At 39.6% G+C, this 19,078-nt stretch overlaps 1 protein-coding gene across 9 annotated transcripts in view; it reads left to right on the top strand.

Moving 5' to 3' along the window:
• Positions 1–19,078, top strand: part of DMD (dystrophin) — a 9,298,038-nt gene that overhangs the window by 7,388,548 nt on the left and 1,890,412 nt on the right. For all 9 annotated transcript variants that reach the window (XM_044072398.1, XM_044072396.1, XM_044072400.1 and 6 more), the window contains one exon: positions 13,612–13,732. In XM_044072398.1, coding sequence (XP_043928333.1) covers positions 13,612–13,732 — 121 coding nt within the window. The remainder of the gene's footprint in view (positions 1–13,611; positions 13,733–19,078) is intronic.

Genomic DNA, 19,078 nt, shown 5'->3' with positions numbered 1-19,078 from the left:
TTCCCAAAAGAAATACTGACTGACAGAGGTGCCAATTTAACTTCAGACCTGCTGACTTGTTTGTGGGAGTGCTTTGGGGTGAAGCACATAAAGACCACCCCCTATCACCTCCAGACTAATGGTCTGGTGGAGAGGTTAAACTCTACAGTAAATGCCATGCTACTGGCATTTTCAGATCAGTTTAAGAGGAAGTGGGACAAATATTTGCCTCATCTGTAGGTTGCTTACAAAGAGATGCCCCAGGAATCCACAGGTTTTTCACCTTTTGAGTTGCTGTATTGGCATCGAGTGAGGGGACCTCTAGATTTGATTCACAATGAGTGGGAGGGTGAGTGTGAATCCCACAAGGAGTCTACTGCGGCATATGTTCTAAACCTCAGGACAAGGCTCAGGGAAATCATGGGCTTGGCTGAGGAGAACCTGGCAGAAGCCAGACAGCAGAAAAAGGTCTGGTATGACAGGAATGCTCGAGCCTGATAGTATGCTGTGGGACAGTAGGTTATGGTGCTCATTCTTGTCAGACACAGCAAGCTGCAGGCAGCTTGGGAGGGACCCTTAATAGTGGTAAGGACGGTCAGTGATGTTAACTACATGGTAGAATTGCTAGGCAAGAGGCAGGGGCACAAACTGCACCATGTTAATATGGGAACCAGCCAGCAAAGTCCCAAGTTACTGTCATGTAATGGGGTCAGCAATGCAAAGGCAGCTGGAATCTCAAGACAGTTAAAGGGGTAATGTATTCCCAGATAGGTTCATTCTTTTCAAGCAACATTTCTCAAAGGTCACTTAAAAAACTAGCTTGAGTCTTCGAAGGGGAGAAGAAGTGGATGAAAGGAGATACTGGCAGCCCAGCTAGCTGGAATTTTGTAAATAATTGTTGTCATTGGTGGGTAATGAAATGATTTACATAAGATGCTTGTGTTACAAATGTATTAGAACCATATGTCATGTGTATATCAAACTGAAGTACAGACGTGTGTGTGTTGAAAAGGTATTTGTAAAATGTTTGTGTTTAAAATGGATCCACAGTGTGCCCTACTGGAAGTGAACAGAAATGTACTTTAACTTTTGTAACTGTTTAAATGTATATATTTTAACAGTGGAAACTATTATACAGGAGGGTAATTTCAAACTTCAGAAAAATAACTGAAATTAAATTACTGTATGGCTAGGCTATAAAAGATGGTATCTTTCGGTTTTCAATGCAGTAAGAGACACAATGTCACTACTAGGAGGCTTGTTCTTGGAGTGAACTAATTAATAGTCTTGAAAGCATGAAGAAATGCAATTGTTTTATAACTTCCAGCATCTACCAGAGATCTGAGGAGAAGCCCTTGTCTGTATATTTTTACAGGTTGATGCTAAATACTGCCAGCTTCATCAATTGTTTTTTTTCCTTGGCAACTAGGGTCAGCTGACAAGAAGTGATGTCATTTTGCAAGCTATCCCAGCAGTAATATTTTAGATATTCATTTTAGAAGTCTCTTAGTGAGACAGATAATTCTGTATTCGGTCTTGGTTCATAGGTAGGTACTAGGCTATTAATCCTAGGGCCTATATAAGCCTAGTCAAAAAGTTACCCTGGCTTTTGCCACCCAAGAAAATAATTTTCCTGTGCCCCTGTCGAGCAGAGCCACAGATGTGATCCCTGGGGTGAATTTCCTATTTCCCATCCAATCATCAAGACTTTTCTTGAAGAGTGCTAATGAGGAGCTATGTTTGACATAGATAGATAGGTAGTCTGTTCCAGAGTATGGGAAGTCTCTGGGACAGGAATCTATCACTCCAGCATGTTCTGTTTATTGTGGTGACAAGGTTTAGGTCCCTAGAGCGTGTAGCTCAGAGGGATTGGGATTTCTTTAAGTGGAGCATGTCCAACAGCTCTATGTTTGACATAGCTTTGTATGTTAGGCAGAGATCGCCTCTGAGTAGGCGATATGCGACGGAGTAAAGCTGGAGTTTTTGAGACGGTCTGCGTAGGGCATCTGTTTGAGGCCAGTAATCATCTTTGTGAGGTATTTCTGTGGCCTTTCCAGTTGTTGTAGATGTCTTGTGAGGTACATACCAAAAGGGGAGTTGTACTCTATAATGGGTCTAATGAATGATGAGTAGAGCGGAACAATGACCTCTTTATTTCTGGATGAGAAACCTTTTTTGATGAGGTGAGCCATGTAGAAGGATTTCCTGACCACTTTGGCGATGTGATTATCAAAGGAGAGATTACTGTCCACCTGTGTAACAAGGTCTCTTATCACACTTTTGGTGTTAAGTAGACTACCACTTATGTGGTAGTTCATGGGTACTGAGTTTTTACCAAAGGGAATGACAATACACTTTTTGGCATTGAGCTTGAGGCCATGGCTTTGACACCAGGCATCTGTCTCAGTGAGGCCCTTTTGTAGTATGTCCTAATCATTAGGAGTTTTGATTATAGCCCGTAGTTTGCAGTCATCTGCACACTTTGTTAGCCAAAGACCTTCTGTGTTAGCCGGTACTTCAGAGAAGTAGATACCAAACAGGAGAGGACCCAGGACTGAACCCTGTGGTACTCCACTTGTCACTGGTCTGAAGTTGGATTTAGAGTCTGCTACTTTCACAGTGTGGGTTCTGTCCATGAGCCAGTTGGCAACCCATCTTGTGACATAGGGATTTATACCTAGTTTAGTGAGCTTATCTATAATTCCAGAGTGGGGGATGGTGTTGAAAACCTTGACAAGATCTAGATAAGCTGTGTGAACCACCTTACCCTCATCTATGGCTTTGGTGACTGCTTCAAAGAAGTCAGTCAGGTTTAGAAGACATGAGCTGCCTTTTACAAACCCGAACAGGGTAGAGTCCAGAGTTTGGAGATTACAAATGTCTTCGTTTATGAGTTCCATTGATGATACATTCCATGGCCTTGCAGACCAGGCTCGTCAGGCTAATGGGGTGGTAGTTCCCAGGGTCCATCGTGGCTCCCCCTTTGTGGAGTGGGATAACCGTCACTGTGCACCATTCAGTGGGCACAAAGCCTGAGGTGAGGCTATGATTGAACATGGTATTTAGGTAGGGTGCCAGTTCATTCTGTAGTTCATGTAGAACGCAGCCTAGGATATTGTCAGGTCCCATGGATGCTGTGTTCTTGGCTTTGGAGAGTGTGTTTTTTACCTGTGCAGCTGTGATTACAGGAACTTTGCATTCTTCCAGTATAGAGATGGGCCCTCTAGGGGGTGAGAGGGGGGTAAAGTTAGCACTGAACCTATCTGCCAGGATGTTGGCAATATCAGTTGGTTCTGTATATTTAGTGCCATTGTGCTGTAACTCAGAGCAGATCTGAGTGTTGCCATTGAGATTCTTGACATAGCTATAGAATGCTTTGTGGTTGTCTTTAGAGTCAGTGGCAATTTTTTTTTTCGTAACTAGCTTTGGAGGATTTTATGAGGGATCTCGGCTTCTTACTGAGGTTGATCAGGGAGTTCCTCCAGTCATGGGATTTTACTCTTTTTTGTAACAGTTTCATTCTTCTGTTGTGAGTTTGTTTATGGCAGAGGACTACCAGATTGGCTTCCTTTTTTTGCAGGATAGCATCTTGGTTCTATTAAGGATAGCATGATCCATGCACTCCTGCAAGTGCTTATAAAGTGCATTTGTGTAGGATTCAGCAGTCATACCTCTATTGTCCGTCTGCATGGGTGTCATGACGTTTGCCACTTCTGTCTTAAGAAGTGTGAAGTGGGCTTTGGAGAAGTTTTTTACTGTGGTTTCCCAAACTGGGGGTGGGGGCGGGATGTGGATCTCTAGGCTGATTAGCTTGTGGTTGGATCTGACCAACGAGGAATTGACCCCTGGTGTGGAACACCGGTTGCCCACATTGATAATGACCAGGCCTAGGATATTGCTGTTCCTGGTGGGGATGTGAATAAGTTGATCCAAGGCATTGGAATTTATGAATTCCAGAAAATGTTGAGCAAAAGAGCTGGTACATGAGTAGTTTTCCCAGTTAATGGTAGGGTAGTTGAAATTGCCCATTATTAAGGTGTTGGGTTGTACCCTAATACTTTCCAGTGTATCAAGAAATGAGGAGTGGGAATCCTGGGGCATGGTGTGGTGTCTGTAGCAAGCTACAATTTGGATTGCTGTCTTGCCCAGAGTTAGTTGCACTTGGATAATCTGGGATGCATTATGCTGTGCAACTAGCCTGGAGGTGTGGATATCCTTAATAAATATGGACACACTTCCACCTTTACTGCTTCGTTCCGGGTTAGGTGGCCAAAAGGTGAGGTATGAATTATAGCCTAGTAACGCAGGGGTGCTCTCTGGAGCTTTGAACCAGGTCTCTGTCACTGCACAGATGTCGATGTTCTCCATTTTAAGGAGTGCCTCAAGTGAGTGCATTTTGAGGTTTAGACTTCTAGCATTGCGTAGAATTACCCTCAGATTTTGCTTGCTTGTACCTGTTATGGTGGTGAATTTGTCATTTGAACCTTGCCTAAAAAAGGCACTATAGGGGTGGAAAGAGCCTTTGCCTTTATCAGGAATCCCAAGGGTGACAGATGCAGGCCATCTCTGGCAAAGCATCGTGGTCTGTCAATCATGTCGTCACAGGCAGACAAATACTGGATCCCCTTAGAATGACACCAGAAGCTTAGCCAATTGTGGAAGTCAGTCATTTTGTCCTTGTACTGTGGTATCATTCTGGGTGATGGCAGGATGCTACTCAGGGCTAGGGTCATACCTGCCTGGGCTACAAGATCAGAGAGCTCCTCCATGTCTCTTTTCATGTAGTCCAGGGAGGTACATTTCAAGTCATTCATACCAACATGGACAATGACAGTGTCATATTTATACTTGTTGTAGAGTGACCTGAGTGCGTGCATTATGTGGCAGATCCTGGCACCTGACAGGCAGCAGACAGTAACTTTCTCCTTGTTTAACCTGGTGAGTGGAACATCAGTATGCCTGACTATAGAGTCACCTATGACTAAAGTGTTGGGTACGTTGTTATGCCTTATGGGCTGTGGTTGAGTGGCACACTGAGTTTGTGGGCTATGTGTCTTTTGGGTTGTGTTGGGAGATGGAGTTTGCTTGCGTTTCTGCTTTGGAGGTCCCTGATGCTTGGGCAGGTTTTTATTGAGAGCCTTCTGACTTTAGGTGTGGTTTTTGTGTTTCTATGTGTGTGTTTTGGTGGTGTATGTTTTCAGGGGCTATGTGATGAGTGTGGTGTGGTGCAAGTATTTACCTTCTCCTCTTGACTGTCTAGTCCAGTCTTGGGTGCAGAGAGCTTTGCTTCCAGTTTGGCTATATAAGTGCATCTCTCACAGGTTGTAGTGTTGGATGGTAGGAGGAGAGGGTTGTCTGTGTACATGAGGCAATTGCTGCATTGCCCCAAGATGCCCAGATTCATCAGGTAGACAGGAGAAATCACTGGGAGCTGATCCTTAGACATGCCTGGATAAGTGCTTATTAAGTACTAAAAACTGCTTTCCTCTAGACAAGTGAGGAAAGTTGAGTGCTATAGTAATTTGCAGCTTATTTAGTGCTTACAACGAGTTCTGAGCAAGTGCTGAGTTCAAAGAAACAGATTTGAGTGCTGAAACTAGAAAAGTGGCTAGTTCTAAGAAACAAAATTAAGCTAGAAGGCTTCCCTCCAACACAGAAAGGCTTGAGGGCTCAGAAGCCTATAAACAGTCTAGACCACTTCCAGGAAAGGCAGGAAACAAGCTTAATTTTTTTTTTCTTTCCCAGATGCTCTCTTTGTACACAGTAGGAGTGCCTGAAATCAGAATATGATCTCACTGCACTCAGTTGAGTGAGCAAATGAGATGGGCCCAGAAGGAGTATCTGAACACAAATTTACAAGAGGGGCGGGCAGTTTCAAAGCCACCAAGATTAACACCAAAACAAAACCAGGGAGGGTGGTGAACTAACTGAAAAAACAGAGTCAAAACTTCCAGTTCAGTTAATATTCAATGCAACACAAAAAAATCAATTAAAATGCTGTATTATTTGAAAAAAGTGCAGATAAAAGGTACTTAAATTATTGTATACATCCAGTTGAATACAGCTAGATCTTAGCCGGCCAAAGCTCAGGAAGAACCATTCACCACACATCTGCCGTGTTCTAATGAAGTAAGTTTCTAGGGAACAGTATAATTCTCTTACAGTCAGGAATATAGTGAAGTTTAGTTTAGATATTTTTATTTATTTATTTGAGACTGTCCTGCAATGTTTTAAATATTTCCTTTGGTTTTGAACTCTGATGTATCTGTGAATATATATTTAGTATTGTTTTGTTATTTTATTATTTATTATTAAATATATTTAAACCTTTCATTGTGGCTAATCTGTGTAAAGATATTTAAGTTTTGAGAGTACTTTGCATATTTGTTTCATGATGCTGTGTGGGCCACTCCTAATAGCCTTGCTCTTGGTCAAACTACCATTTGTGTTAATATTAACATTACACAGTAAGATTGGACTTCCTTTGTTAAGGGCCTTAAAGTAGCTGATAAGGAGTTGACTGGTGGCAGTGGAAACTGCCTTCTTGTCTGGGCAGAAGGGGACATAGCTAGTAAACCTGTGCCAGCCTTTCCCAGCAGTGTGTGCATGTGAAAATCAAACCTCAAAGAGTCTGTGTGTCAGCTACTTGGGCAGGGACACGAAGCACTGGTTGGACAGAGAGGGTGCCGGATGTCTTGGCTTGGTCACTCAACTGAGATCTCAACTCTATAGCTATGCTAGTGGGAGTCATACTGGGGATTTGGAGGAAAATGGAGAAACCAGCCCTGGACTGACTGCAGTCTCTGTAGGGTTGCCACCCTTACAAATGTCCAAAGTGGGACATGTTTGGTACAGACATCAGACTGTACAGGCCGACACATACCCACGGCCAGTACAAAGGACTGAACATAACTGTTTTGCCTACAGAAAAGCGTATTCCTGTAGCATTTTAGTTGCTTATTCTGTTTCTCATAACAGTCATGTATTTCAGATACAGAATTAACTGTTTAATGCAACTATCACATAAAATATAAGAAATATGTTTGTCCTAAAATCTCAGGACATTTGCCATGTTGACAATTACATGTCAGGACACAACTGCCCAAAGAGAGACTGTCCCTCTCAAAGTGGGACAGGTGGTAACCCTATGTCACACTGTGGCCAATTGAAAAGGTGGAAACACAACCGTTGACTGTGGGGAGGCAATGTCCACAATGGTTGGACATGTGTAAGGAATAGCTTGGACATAGGAAAAGGTGCCATCCTACCAATGAGTAGAACAGGCTGGCAAAATCCGGAAGTCAGCTGTATAATCCGAACGTGTATGTGACACAGTCGAACGGGTAGTACCCGGATACACCAACCAAGTAATGAAAGTGAAGTAAGGGCATGTACCTATGTGCATGAGGTATAGCATATGGAAAGCAAACATGGCAGGGTAGTCCACACAACCATAAAGGTAGCCGACACATGTAGGGTAGTCAATGTGTAACTCTGGCCGTGTCATGTGCCAACAACCAAAGTAGTGCTCTATGGGGTGTGAGTAATTTGCGTGTGAGTGGTGTGTGTTTAATGGTAAATTCCTCAAAGGCGATACTTGTGTCGTATGCAGAAAAGGTGAACCGGAGGTGTATGAGGGGGCAGCGAGTGAAGTGGAAAGAAACACAACCTCATGTAGAAACAGCTGCAAGACAAGCAGACAGGCCATAGTGTAGAACACAATCTCACAAACATATGAATATGGAAATATGTGAGACAAATGTATAGATACGGCACCATCACATACCCACAGATGGGTCCTGATGGAACTGGCCATAACAACATATTTACAGGAACAGCCCTTCACAGTTGTTTAATGTACAACTGCATACCTGTAGTCACTTCATGTCAAAAATAATAATCCCCATATGACTGTATACAGGTAATAGTCAAATGTGAATTCGTGGAGTATGGACTATAACAACCCCACCCATAATATGTAATGTCAACAGAATAAGCTGCTGACAGGTGCCAAACATCTGTGTCTATAAACACAGTTAAAACTTCAAAATAGGGAGATAATCTCTGTCCATATGCTTCGTCTGACATTTGACCTCAGCCAGGGAAGTTCCGTTCACCAGGTGGACAAGCCTAAACCCAGATCATTACATGAACACCCTGACAATCAAAGACCTGTATGTGGCTGGACTATATGCCTTGGTGTTCTGCATATCCTTGAAGTGATTAACAATGCAGCCGGAGTCCACAGCAGTAGGCAATAGGGAATGTGTAATATGTAGTACCGCCTTTTTCCCAGCAGGAGAATGGATGCCTGTGTCGTAGGTGAAGCGGTGAGGCGTATGTTGATGTAGCTAAGTACTATGGGTATGCATATCAATGAGGGAGAACACCAATAGAATAGTGGTTCTGGTATCCGGCCAACGTGAATGAAGTCCCGGTTGACCTACGACCACTGCACATATAACCTGAAAGTGTAATGAAAGCGTTCGTGCAGTACACACATTTAAATATGTAAAGGTGAATGTGTGTTTCGCAGTAGTCCGTAAACTGGAATACAGATATGTAACTGTTACGGTCAGAATTATGAAAGTTCATGGAAGCACAATTATCTATGAAACATATGTAACCCACAATAAGGATATGCAAGTGCGCCTGTGCGTGTGTAATCCGCTCACAGAATAGAAAATGAATGGTGTTTTTCCCCACGTTCTATGTACATGGCTCATACCTGTTAAACCCGTAAAGTACGAAACCGGACAAAGCCATGATAACAACTGGTACAAATAGGGACAATCTCCAGATATTGCCGTAACAAACATAGAAAGTGGATAGAATAATAGGTGTGTCACTAGCATGGATTCTCTGAAGGGTATGAAGTCGTAACCTGAAATGTTTGTCATTATTTACCGTCAGTCTTTAATGATATGCCACTAACTTGCCAGATAGACACAAGGTTATGAAAAACAGACCAAAGATAAGAGGCAAACAGCTGTACATGCAGCGGAAATCTTTACAGTTGAAAGGTATGATATGGAGATATATATGCACATATATCCACAGACATAATCCAAAGCAAATTATGAGATGAGGAATGCACAGACATATGTATATATGTACATATATAAATCTATACACACACGATACATGAATAGATATACAACAAACATATGGCCCTGTACATATAACACATGTATATAAATAGGTCATGGTATAGCTAATATGGATTGACAGACAGACATGCATGAAAGGAGAATACACCGATGGTTTCCAAACCATTGCCCGGAAAGTACCAGTGTGACAGGGCCTGCAAGTTCTACACGTTAAACATGAATATAGGTGTCCTTTGCAGGACCCCAAAAATTGATCCTGTACGAAGTGCCAACCGTCATTGATGCAAAAGAAGTCACACCTGCAACTACGATATAGGTGTACATGCAACAGTAGCAGGTGCAAGGGTAATAACACATGGGTCGATTGAATGTATGACGTACGAGCTGATATCCGCAGAGTGGGGAGTGCTCAGAAGTGTCCTCACACTTTATTATCGCTCACATTAAACATGTTTAATGGGTACTGTGGAGGTGTGTCAGGTATGGGAATCATGGGTATGCAGAATTGGGCCAAGGTGTTAGTTGGCACAGATCTATTAGGTACGCCCCATGGGAGTGATCAATATACCTATGTGGGTATAGCACATGCCTACATTCTCCAAAAAGGTGCAACCCATCTACTGGATATTGTGGAAACCATTGGGGGAAGACGTAGGGACCTATATCAGTGTCATGTAGGCAATTATCATGAATGGACACGCGTACGACCAAGATGGTAACCATACCTGCCAGAATGTCAGAATAAGACAGCTGGACTAAGGCATAGTACACGACAGACAAATAGGGACTATATTAAATATACCTCAGACAAAGTCAGACCATTGATAGAATAATTGCGTAGTCAGGAATACGAATGTTATGAGAGTTAGTAATCATGAAATAGAAATGTCAGTCATGATTACCTAACCACACAGTCCGTCGTGGCTTGCCAGCAATCTACCAGAAAGGCACATTATCATGACAAATGTAACAGAATCATAGGTCAAACCCCAGGGCGTATACCCATAATGTGTACAGGTGAGAGGTATGAAGGTAACCCGTCCTAATGAAATGTACAGAACTAGTGATACTAGGTGGACAGGTGAGAAGAAAGACATCAGGACAAATGACAAAAAATGTACAAGTCATAAGCATGTTTGTCCACAAATGTGAATTGCAATGTATGGCCTGTGAAAGTCAATGTGCAAGGTTAATAGACTCAAAAGACATGTGTCCCTCAGGGTGTCATGCAGTGTCACCGATACAGTGTCCAGTCCCCCATACTCGTACGTGAGCTCTGCCACTGACGGAAAGCGCAAATACTGGCGTACACATAAGGTACATGATGGAATAATTAGTGTGGATAAGCACCTGTTGGCCTGTGTGAGGAATATAACCCAGTGGGTGGGTGTGTCCTGCAATAGGAATGTAATGGTAACTGGCCTGTGATGGCGCCATGTATTGTGTGTATTGGCGTAAGGAAATTGATGTCCAGTATCAGAAACATACCTCGCAACTGTACGAATGTGCAGATGTATGCCTCATATGTGTGGTGTGTTCCTCTCACAATCTGTACCTGTCTGCCAAATACCTGAGAACTGACATCATTAAATAATGATAAACATATGTGTTTAAGACCCCAAATCCCTCAGAAAGGTCATACTAATGCAAAACCTATAATACTGTCAACTATCTACGTTTGTAAGAGCAATATGTAGAATCTGCCCCTATCTGTCCCCCCATCATGTTAGGCTTTGTACAGATGCTTTGCACTAGGAGGTTGATAGGTATGATCAGAAACAGATACATGTCTGAGGAAACAGCATTATCGACTGCAAGATAACTCAGAAGATATGAAAAGCGCTGCAGTAGGATGTTCATCCGCAGGTATGGGCTGACATGTCGAATGACACAGCAGTCTACAGGAAGTACCTATAGGGTGTCACCTTTACCAAAGATGACAGTGGGACATACCCACAGCCATGCATACACCACAAATAGACATAGCACACAGCAAAGCCTAGGCCATGATACATGAAGCCTCCAGCATGTATGGATTGAGTGAGAGTACAGCAAGGAAAGGTGACTGCCAGGCTATTCAGCAAACACCTACAGGGGCGTGCAAGACCGCCCGTAACACGAACGTTGCACGGACAATATTGGGATTTGCAACATACCCCATTTGTATGTGTAAGCTATGCAAATGATGTACTCTGCATACTCTTAACAGAAATTGCACTTGATGCAGAGAGCTACATATGGAGATACTGTGTGTGTACTTGTCATACTCCCATTGAACTTAACCCCACTGTTGCCAGTGGTGAGGATTGAGGCTCCTTGATTACTGATCCAGTGGTGGGTCATCACACCCTATATCATGAAACAAAAATAGCTAAAGCTTATATACCCGAATGGCAATTTTTTCTCAAGGTAAGTAAACACTTGCCCAAACTTAAATGAAACACACACTGAAGTAAGTAAAACCCACCTAGGTGGAGGGCTGTGACCCACCCCCCAACTATATATACCAACTCCAGGATTGGCACTACAGTGGAGAAAAGGGCATGTTGGGCAAGTATTTACTTACCCTGGTAAAAATTCGCTGTTCAGGTATTTAAGCTTTCCCAGTTTTCATCTTGTGAAAATAGATTTTGATTATATGAGGTTCAACCTTTCAAAGTAGATCCCCTTGTGTACCTCATCATATGTTGGCATTGTCCCAGCTCTGTAGTTCTAATTGATCATGTTTGCTCATTTTGTTGTGCAGAGAATTCATATTGAGTATACTTTGCACCTACAAATCATTATTTCAAATTAAAAGTTCAGGTAGCTGTTGGAGCCCTCAACAGTTAGAAAACAAGCCTATGCAGACACACACTAGAAGCCAAGTGTTTACAGTATCACCTGGTGAAAGGGAATAATTCAATATTTAAGTGTTATTTCAGTTTCCCTTATTGAAAAAAATAATAAAATAAAGAAGACTTTGCAGGTTCTTAGATTTTCACTTATTTTTTATATTGATCAGATACAATGCAGGAAATATTCAGTAATTAAAATAAATGCATATATAACCCACTGTACCAAATTATAGCCCTCTCTGATATTAATGGGAAGGGCTAGCACAGTGTTGATGTGCCCATCTAGCTTGTACACAAAAATACATGTTTCCTGTGGAACGTACTGCTGTAATCAAAAATGAAGACATTAAGTAAATAATTCACAGCCTTCTCGTTCCTAGAAACTTTTGACAATGGATATATGCATTTCTAATGACATCCTCCCCTGACTTTGTTCGTTGTAGTTTAAGGGGTGCTCTTTCTACTGTATACTGTATACATCATACTGTATCTATAACAAAGAAATATATACATACATATTTCTTATACTGTAGTAGTTGCAAATGAAGAATTTCAGGTTAAAACCAATGAACATGCCCAGTTAACAGTGAAAGACATATAAATAAATAAATATATACATACATACATGCATTCAGAGATAGATGAGACACAGAAGGAAAGAAAATACAGATGGGCAGATACTGACCTATTAAAATATAAGTAAATACAATGATAATTTACGGTTTTGAAAACAATGACATTTTAAAGGCTTGTTTGTTAATAAACGTTAAATAATATGTTATTATTTTATAACAGAGTACTCTAAATAGTAAATTGTATTTTTTTTCAGCCACTAGAATCTTTCTGTAGAAGTAGAAATTCATAAATTCGTGGTCATTTAACTATTTTTTAGATGTTCATTCATTCATGGTTGAATAAAAAAATCAGTTCTCTTGATTTTGATAATAGCTTTCAGTTTGCAAATGTTAAAAATCAGACCACTTGTCTTCAAAATTAATAAAAATTATATGAAAAGTAATGCTTGCTTGTAGACATGTTAATACCTCTACTTTTTTATTAGTCATATTTTATGCCTGTTGATGTCACTTTGCTAACCATTTTAATAACTGATGTTGCACCTTCTCTGTTCTACATCTTTCTCAATGTGCTTAGACCATCAAATGTGTTACAATGTGGAAATAAGATTTAAATTAGTATGATTCATATATTCCTTGCTTTATAAACATATGGCATCAGTCTGAGAAAAAGGCTTATATAACACAATATTAATACAATTTATTGATCCTGTATTGATGTTATATGAAACAAAATGGCTAAAGTGTGCCACACAGTGAGGTCCTTCATTCATGAATGCAGGATCATTATTTCTCTCGGTCACTCTCTCTCTCTTTCTCTGCTGGTAAAAAATGATATGTTACTGAACAGTTATTTTCATGTTTTTTTTCATATCCCAATCCATTCATTAGCTTTCTTAACCTCCTTGCAGGCAAAGTACTTTTCTGCATGTCCTGAAAATGTTGCACATAGCATGATTAAAATAAATCTGGAACTAGAGTTAACATGCTCCTTAGAGAAACATATCCAAAAATCGGTATTTAGAATAGAAGTTACATGCATTTCGCTTTAAGTCAAAGTTCATTTGGAAAGCCCATGATTTACCATTTCTGTTTATACTTTTTACGCAGACCTTCAAGAGGGAGCTGAAAGCAAAAGAACCTGTTGTCCTGAGTACACTTGACACTGTAAAGTCATTTTTAGCAGAACCACCAGCTGAAGGCCTTGAAAAGCTTTATCAGGAGCCTAAAGGTAATTATGCTATGAACTGGGACATTTCATAATGTAATACTTAATAGAGATTTTATTTTTCAAAGTAGCATAGTGAACATGGCTAAAATTATGCCTGTTTATTCTTTATAGGTTTCATTTTTAAAACATCTAGAAACCCAATTTAGGAGCATCAAAGTAATCTTTTCATATGGGTTTAGCATTTGCCAGCCCTTTGAAATACTGCATACCGCTGGTATGGATAGAAGGACAAATTGTACACTAATTTGTTCGCTAACACTGAACTTGACCTTTTACATAGAGGGCACAGCACCTCTCTAAGAATAACATGATTTTGTTGGACTACCTCATCTGTGGTTGCTTTGAGAATGCATGCAATATCATGTAAATGCAGTTGTTACAGAAAATTCAAAAATACAATTAGTATTGACTGATCTGATTACAAAGGCTGTCTTTCTGACTTTTGTTACTAGAACCTTTCATCTTAAATACATTGGAGTCATAAGTGTTGCAAGAAGCCATTGTTAATTTTTCTGATGAAGTCTCAGAGTATTTTAGAGGAAAGCACTAAATTGTTGAAAATAAAAGTCCATTGTTCCATAGTGGTATTATTCTTAAGTTAGGGTATAGTTATTGCTGTTACAAGATTCCATTTGTTGTTTTTAGTTGCTTTCATTTATCTAGTCTCTTATTTATTCTCTTTATTTCTAAAATGCTCAGATTTAAACACACTGCTCACAAGTTTTCTACAACATGCATTCCTACAGCTCCACTAGAAAAGTGCATTAATCAGTATTACTAAATCCTTGTTTACTCTTTAAAGTGATGTGTCATATCTCATCCACTCTCTCATGCATCTCTGCTGATTTATGCAGATTTGCTTTGAGTCACTTTAATTGTCATTAATAAAGAAGATTTTCTTAGTCATTCTTATTGATGTTAGTATATATATTTCAGCCTTAGCTTACGTCCCTGCATTGGACTCTGGGTATAATTACTAACATACAATTATAGCTTCTCCTTTCTATTTTCCTACTGTACAAGAACATACTTAAGTGTCAAACCAGAGTATTATTTGCACAGCCTATGCCTTTCTTAAATATTAATTACTATAATTCTTTTTGCCTGATTTGAAGAATACTCTGGTCTAAAAATTACATCGTCAACAATTTGTCTTACTATGTGTTTTAGCCCATCCCCTCCCCTCCTCCTTGAACTTGCTGATTCATCCATGTTTGCTTCTTCTAGTTATTAATATCATTTCAAAGTTTGCTCACTTTTTTGCTTTGTAATCTTGAAATTTGATTTTCAGTTTAAAATTACAGTTTTCCTTGCTTTTCTCTCAGTATGCAGGACTGTGATAACAATATACATTGGTAAACAAATGCTCTTTCAAATAATGATAAATTTCAGACTAGAGCTGGTGACCTTGTTGTGTATTTCAAAAGCCTTCCCACATGTGCCTCTTGGTTCATGCAGCTTTGTTTCAGTTCATTTTGTTTATTTTATCCTTAGATCATTTTGCAGCTTTAAACTGCAATATCATACTTGCAGCTTTTTTGTTACTTTTGACTTACTATATAAGATCATGCTGCCTGTTTATATCAAATTCTTAAGTGTATTAAAATCTCCAAACCAGATAAAAGTCAACAGTTTTTGCTTCAGTTAAATTTGTATCACATTTCTTTTATAATTTGCAGATATAAGTTAAAGCTACAAGAAAATAACTAGGCTCCTTATTGTAGTTCCTGTTGTGCACATTCTAATTCAACTTTTTCCAGCTGTTTATACATTAGCTCTTCTCTACATGTTATATTTTATTCCTTCAGTCTGCTGCAGATTTATATTTTAGATCTGCATGTTCATCTTTTTTCATAAATTTTAATATTATGCTTTGTTATTAATGACCTTAAAAGGGAAATCCACCATTTTCTGTTATCTATATGGGCTGACTATAACATTAGCCTTCTGTTATCTAAATCATTCCCCTTACATCTCTTCCTAATGTCTGATTTTAGTATTACTATCATCAGATCATATTTAAATGTTCAGTGATCTTCATGTTAACATTTTGTTTATAGAACCAGAGTAGAGATCTTGTTTAAGCTTCATGCATTTTATGGAGAGCGATTAGAAATGTGCTCATAGGTTCATAGGTGTTTACTAGGCTAATAACCACAATGGCCTTTTTAAGCCTAACCATGCATCCCAACTCTCTGACAAGTTCTGGTACCCTTGATAAGTGTAAGTAGGGGCTTGGGAGACAAACCATTTACAGGTTGCCTGTGTTCATTAGAGACTTAGGTACCATGCCACAAATTAATTTCCTGTTCCCCATCCAATTGTCCAAGCTGCACTTGAGTTGGGTTAGGGAGAAACTCTGCTTTCACATGGATAGGGAGCCTGTTTTGATCAGAGATGGGGTAGTCTTTGGGATTCATACCTGTCTCTCTCCAGCAGATTCTATTTATATCACAGACAAGGTTTAAGTCTTTAGAATGGATAATTCTGGTGTTGCTTGTTTTGCTGATATGCAGAATGTCCAACAAAGTGGGGTCTTACAATGCCTTGTATGCCAGACATAGATTTCCCCTCAGTAGCCTGTAGGAGACAGCATACAGGGATAGAGCCTTGAGGCAGTCTGCATAGGATATTTTACTTATGCCCTGTATTCTTTTAGTGAGGAACCTCTGTGGACATTCCATTTGTTGGATATGCCTGGTTAGTAAAATGCCAAAGGTGGCATTGTATTCAATGATAGGTCTGATGAATGCTTAATACATTGGAACAATGACTTCTTGGACCTTGATGCCATACCTTTGTTTATATTATGCAGCACAGAATGATTTTCCTCACTACTATAAACATGTGATAGTCAAAGGCTAGATTACTGTCCATGTGCACCCCAAAGTCCCTGACTACTGGGATACCTCTAAGGGATGTGTTGTCAACATGATAGTTACCAGGGATGGATGACTTCCTGAAGGATACTATTATGCATCTCTTGGCATTCAGTTTTAGTCCATTGCTCTGACACCAGTCGTTTGTCTGTGTCAGCCCTTCCTGGAGAACATTTGTATCAGTGGATTCAATGACAACTCCTGATTTGTGATCATCTGGAAATTTAGTCAGCCAGAGACCATTAATGTTGACATTGACTTCAGAGAAGTAAATGCCAAAAAGGAGTGGTCCAAGAACTAATCCGTGAGGGGCTCCATTTGTGACTGGCCTCTTTGTACAGGTGGACTCCCCAATTTTATCTTCCTGGGCCCTGTCTGTGACCAGTTGGCAATGTACAGGTTTGTAGCTAACATCTTAAGTTTGTCAATAATGCTAGAGTGGGTACTATGTCAAATGCCTTGGCCAGGTCAAGATAGGCAGTGTGAACTATTTTGCCTCATCCATTGCTTTGGTGACCTTCCCAAAGATGTTCACCAGGTTGAGTAGGCATGGCCTGCCCCTGATGAAACCAAACTGGGTTAGGTCCAGGTTTACTATATCATTATTGATCATTTCTATAATATTCTTTCCATGGCTTTGCATATAAGACTAGCAAGACTTATGGGTCTGTAGTTTCCATGGTCTGTAGATGGCTCACCATTGTGCAGAGGGATAACTGCTGCTGTTCTCCATTCATGAGGCATGAAGCCTGTTTATAGGCTGCAGTTAAATAGCAATTCAAAGGCCCTGACAGGTCATGTTTCATGCTATTTAGAAGGCACTCTGGGATATTGTCTGGGCCTATTGATGCAGTCTTCTTGGCCTTAGAGCATTAAGGACCTGTTCCATAGTGATAGCAGAGGGAGCTATGTACATAGTCAGCTTAGTTAGGATGTTGGTACAACTATTTTGTATTATTCATTTTGTATATATCAATTCTGCTTCAAACTACTTTTGAATATAGAAGATATAGTGTAAGTCTAGAACAGGTTCAGTGGAGATATGAGTTAGATCCAGGATGAGTCCAAAATAGGTTTAATATTTCTCTGATGAGTTTGAGCATATTCACCGTTAATCCATTAAGGTGAAATTATGCCATGCACAGTTTTTATTTATACAGGTGTTTTACTTGCATGAGTATTTTAAATTTCCCTTCCTGTAGCTGTTCTGTTTAATCATGTCTATTATAATTTTCCATTCCTCGGTTCATATTCATGTTTTTGTCTTAGAACCTCAGAGGTGTGCAAGTACCTCATAAAAGGCCATGGTTTTACATTTTTTCTGTAGTCCTGAATCAGATATTACTACTGACACACAACTCACCCTAGCAGCAATGCATTTTAAACTTTTATTTATTTATTTATTTTTATTTATTTTACATTTGTTGACTGGGATAATCCGACTGGATGCATGTCCATTTTCAGCGGAGGCCCTGGGAGAAAAGCTCCAAGGTAAACAGAAACATTAATACATGCTACCATTATAATTTTGACAAAGAGTACATAAGCAAACAATAATAAACATGTTCCACAGGTTAGAGTTAAACCCTGGTGAAAGCCAGGGGTAAATTAAACAGTAGCTGATTAATAGATTTTACATAATCTAGAAGAGAGTTAGCCAGGCTTGATAGAATGACATAGCCAGTTTAGTGCCAGATGTTGTTTGAGTCCAGTTTTAAATTGACCTAGGGAGAAGAGTGGACTTTACAAATAAAGATAATGCATTGTTGTTTATAGCACAATCTGGTTTAGTAAAGTTCTATGTACAACTCATTATACTAATCTGCAATAGAATTGCTCAACATTATTATTATTTCTTCCTGCATAACCAAGTGTTTCAATGTATTCAAGCCGCCACCCAGTTTCAAGAAAAAAAATCACAGACTGGATGGCATCTTAGAGAAAGTCGCATCAAATTATTCTGGACCTACAATAAGCATGGTTTATTCAGTTATTGTACTTGAAGAACTAGTTGCTTTGCATTTTAAATCTTTTGCAAGTTGTTTTATTTGTGTCTTTTATCCTCGGTTAGCTAATATTATGTTTTTTGTGTATTTTGGTTACCTGGTTGACAGTTGCTTGTTTTATTTTTTTTCCCACACTGAAAATTTAATAAAGAGAAATTTGTCAAAAAAGTATGTTTAAAGAAAGATTATGTATAAATGCTGAATTTATTTTACTTGGATTTCTGGTTTTGAAAGTGTAGCATTACTGATAGTGCGAAGGTATACTTGTTCAATAATTTTCAGACCACCCATATGTAGTGATAGAGATTCTAGAATGTAGTGGGTGATTAAACAAAAGGTTATAATTTACATTGTCTTATTTTTTCTTTGAAAGTTATGAAGATTCCTCCTCTCAGTATACCTTAATTCGTGTTAGTATTAAGCATGTTGCAGACTAGGGCACTGGGCAGAAATTAGACTGT

This window comes from Protopterus annectens, chromosome 5.part0 (assembly GCF_019279795.1).
Source record: "Protopterus annectens isolate FY-2018-M chromosome 5.part0, PAN1.0, whole genome shotgun sequence".
Classification (NCBI taxonomy): domain Eukaryota; kingdom Metazoa; phylum Chordata; order Ceratodontiformes; family Protopteridae; genus Protopterus; species Protopterus annectens.
This window is presented reverse-complemented; position numbering and strand designations above follow the sequence as displayed.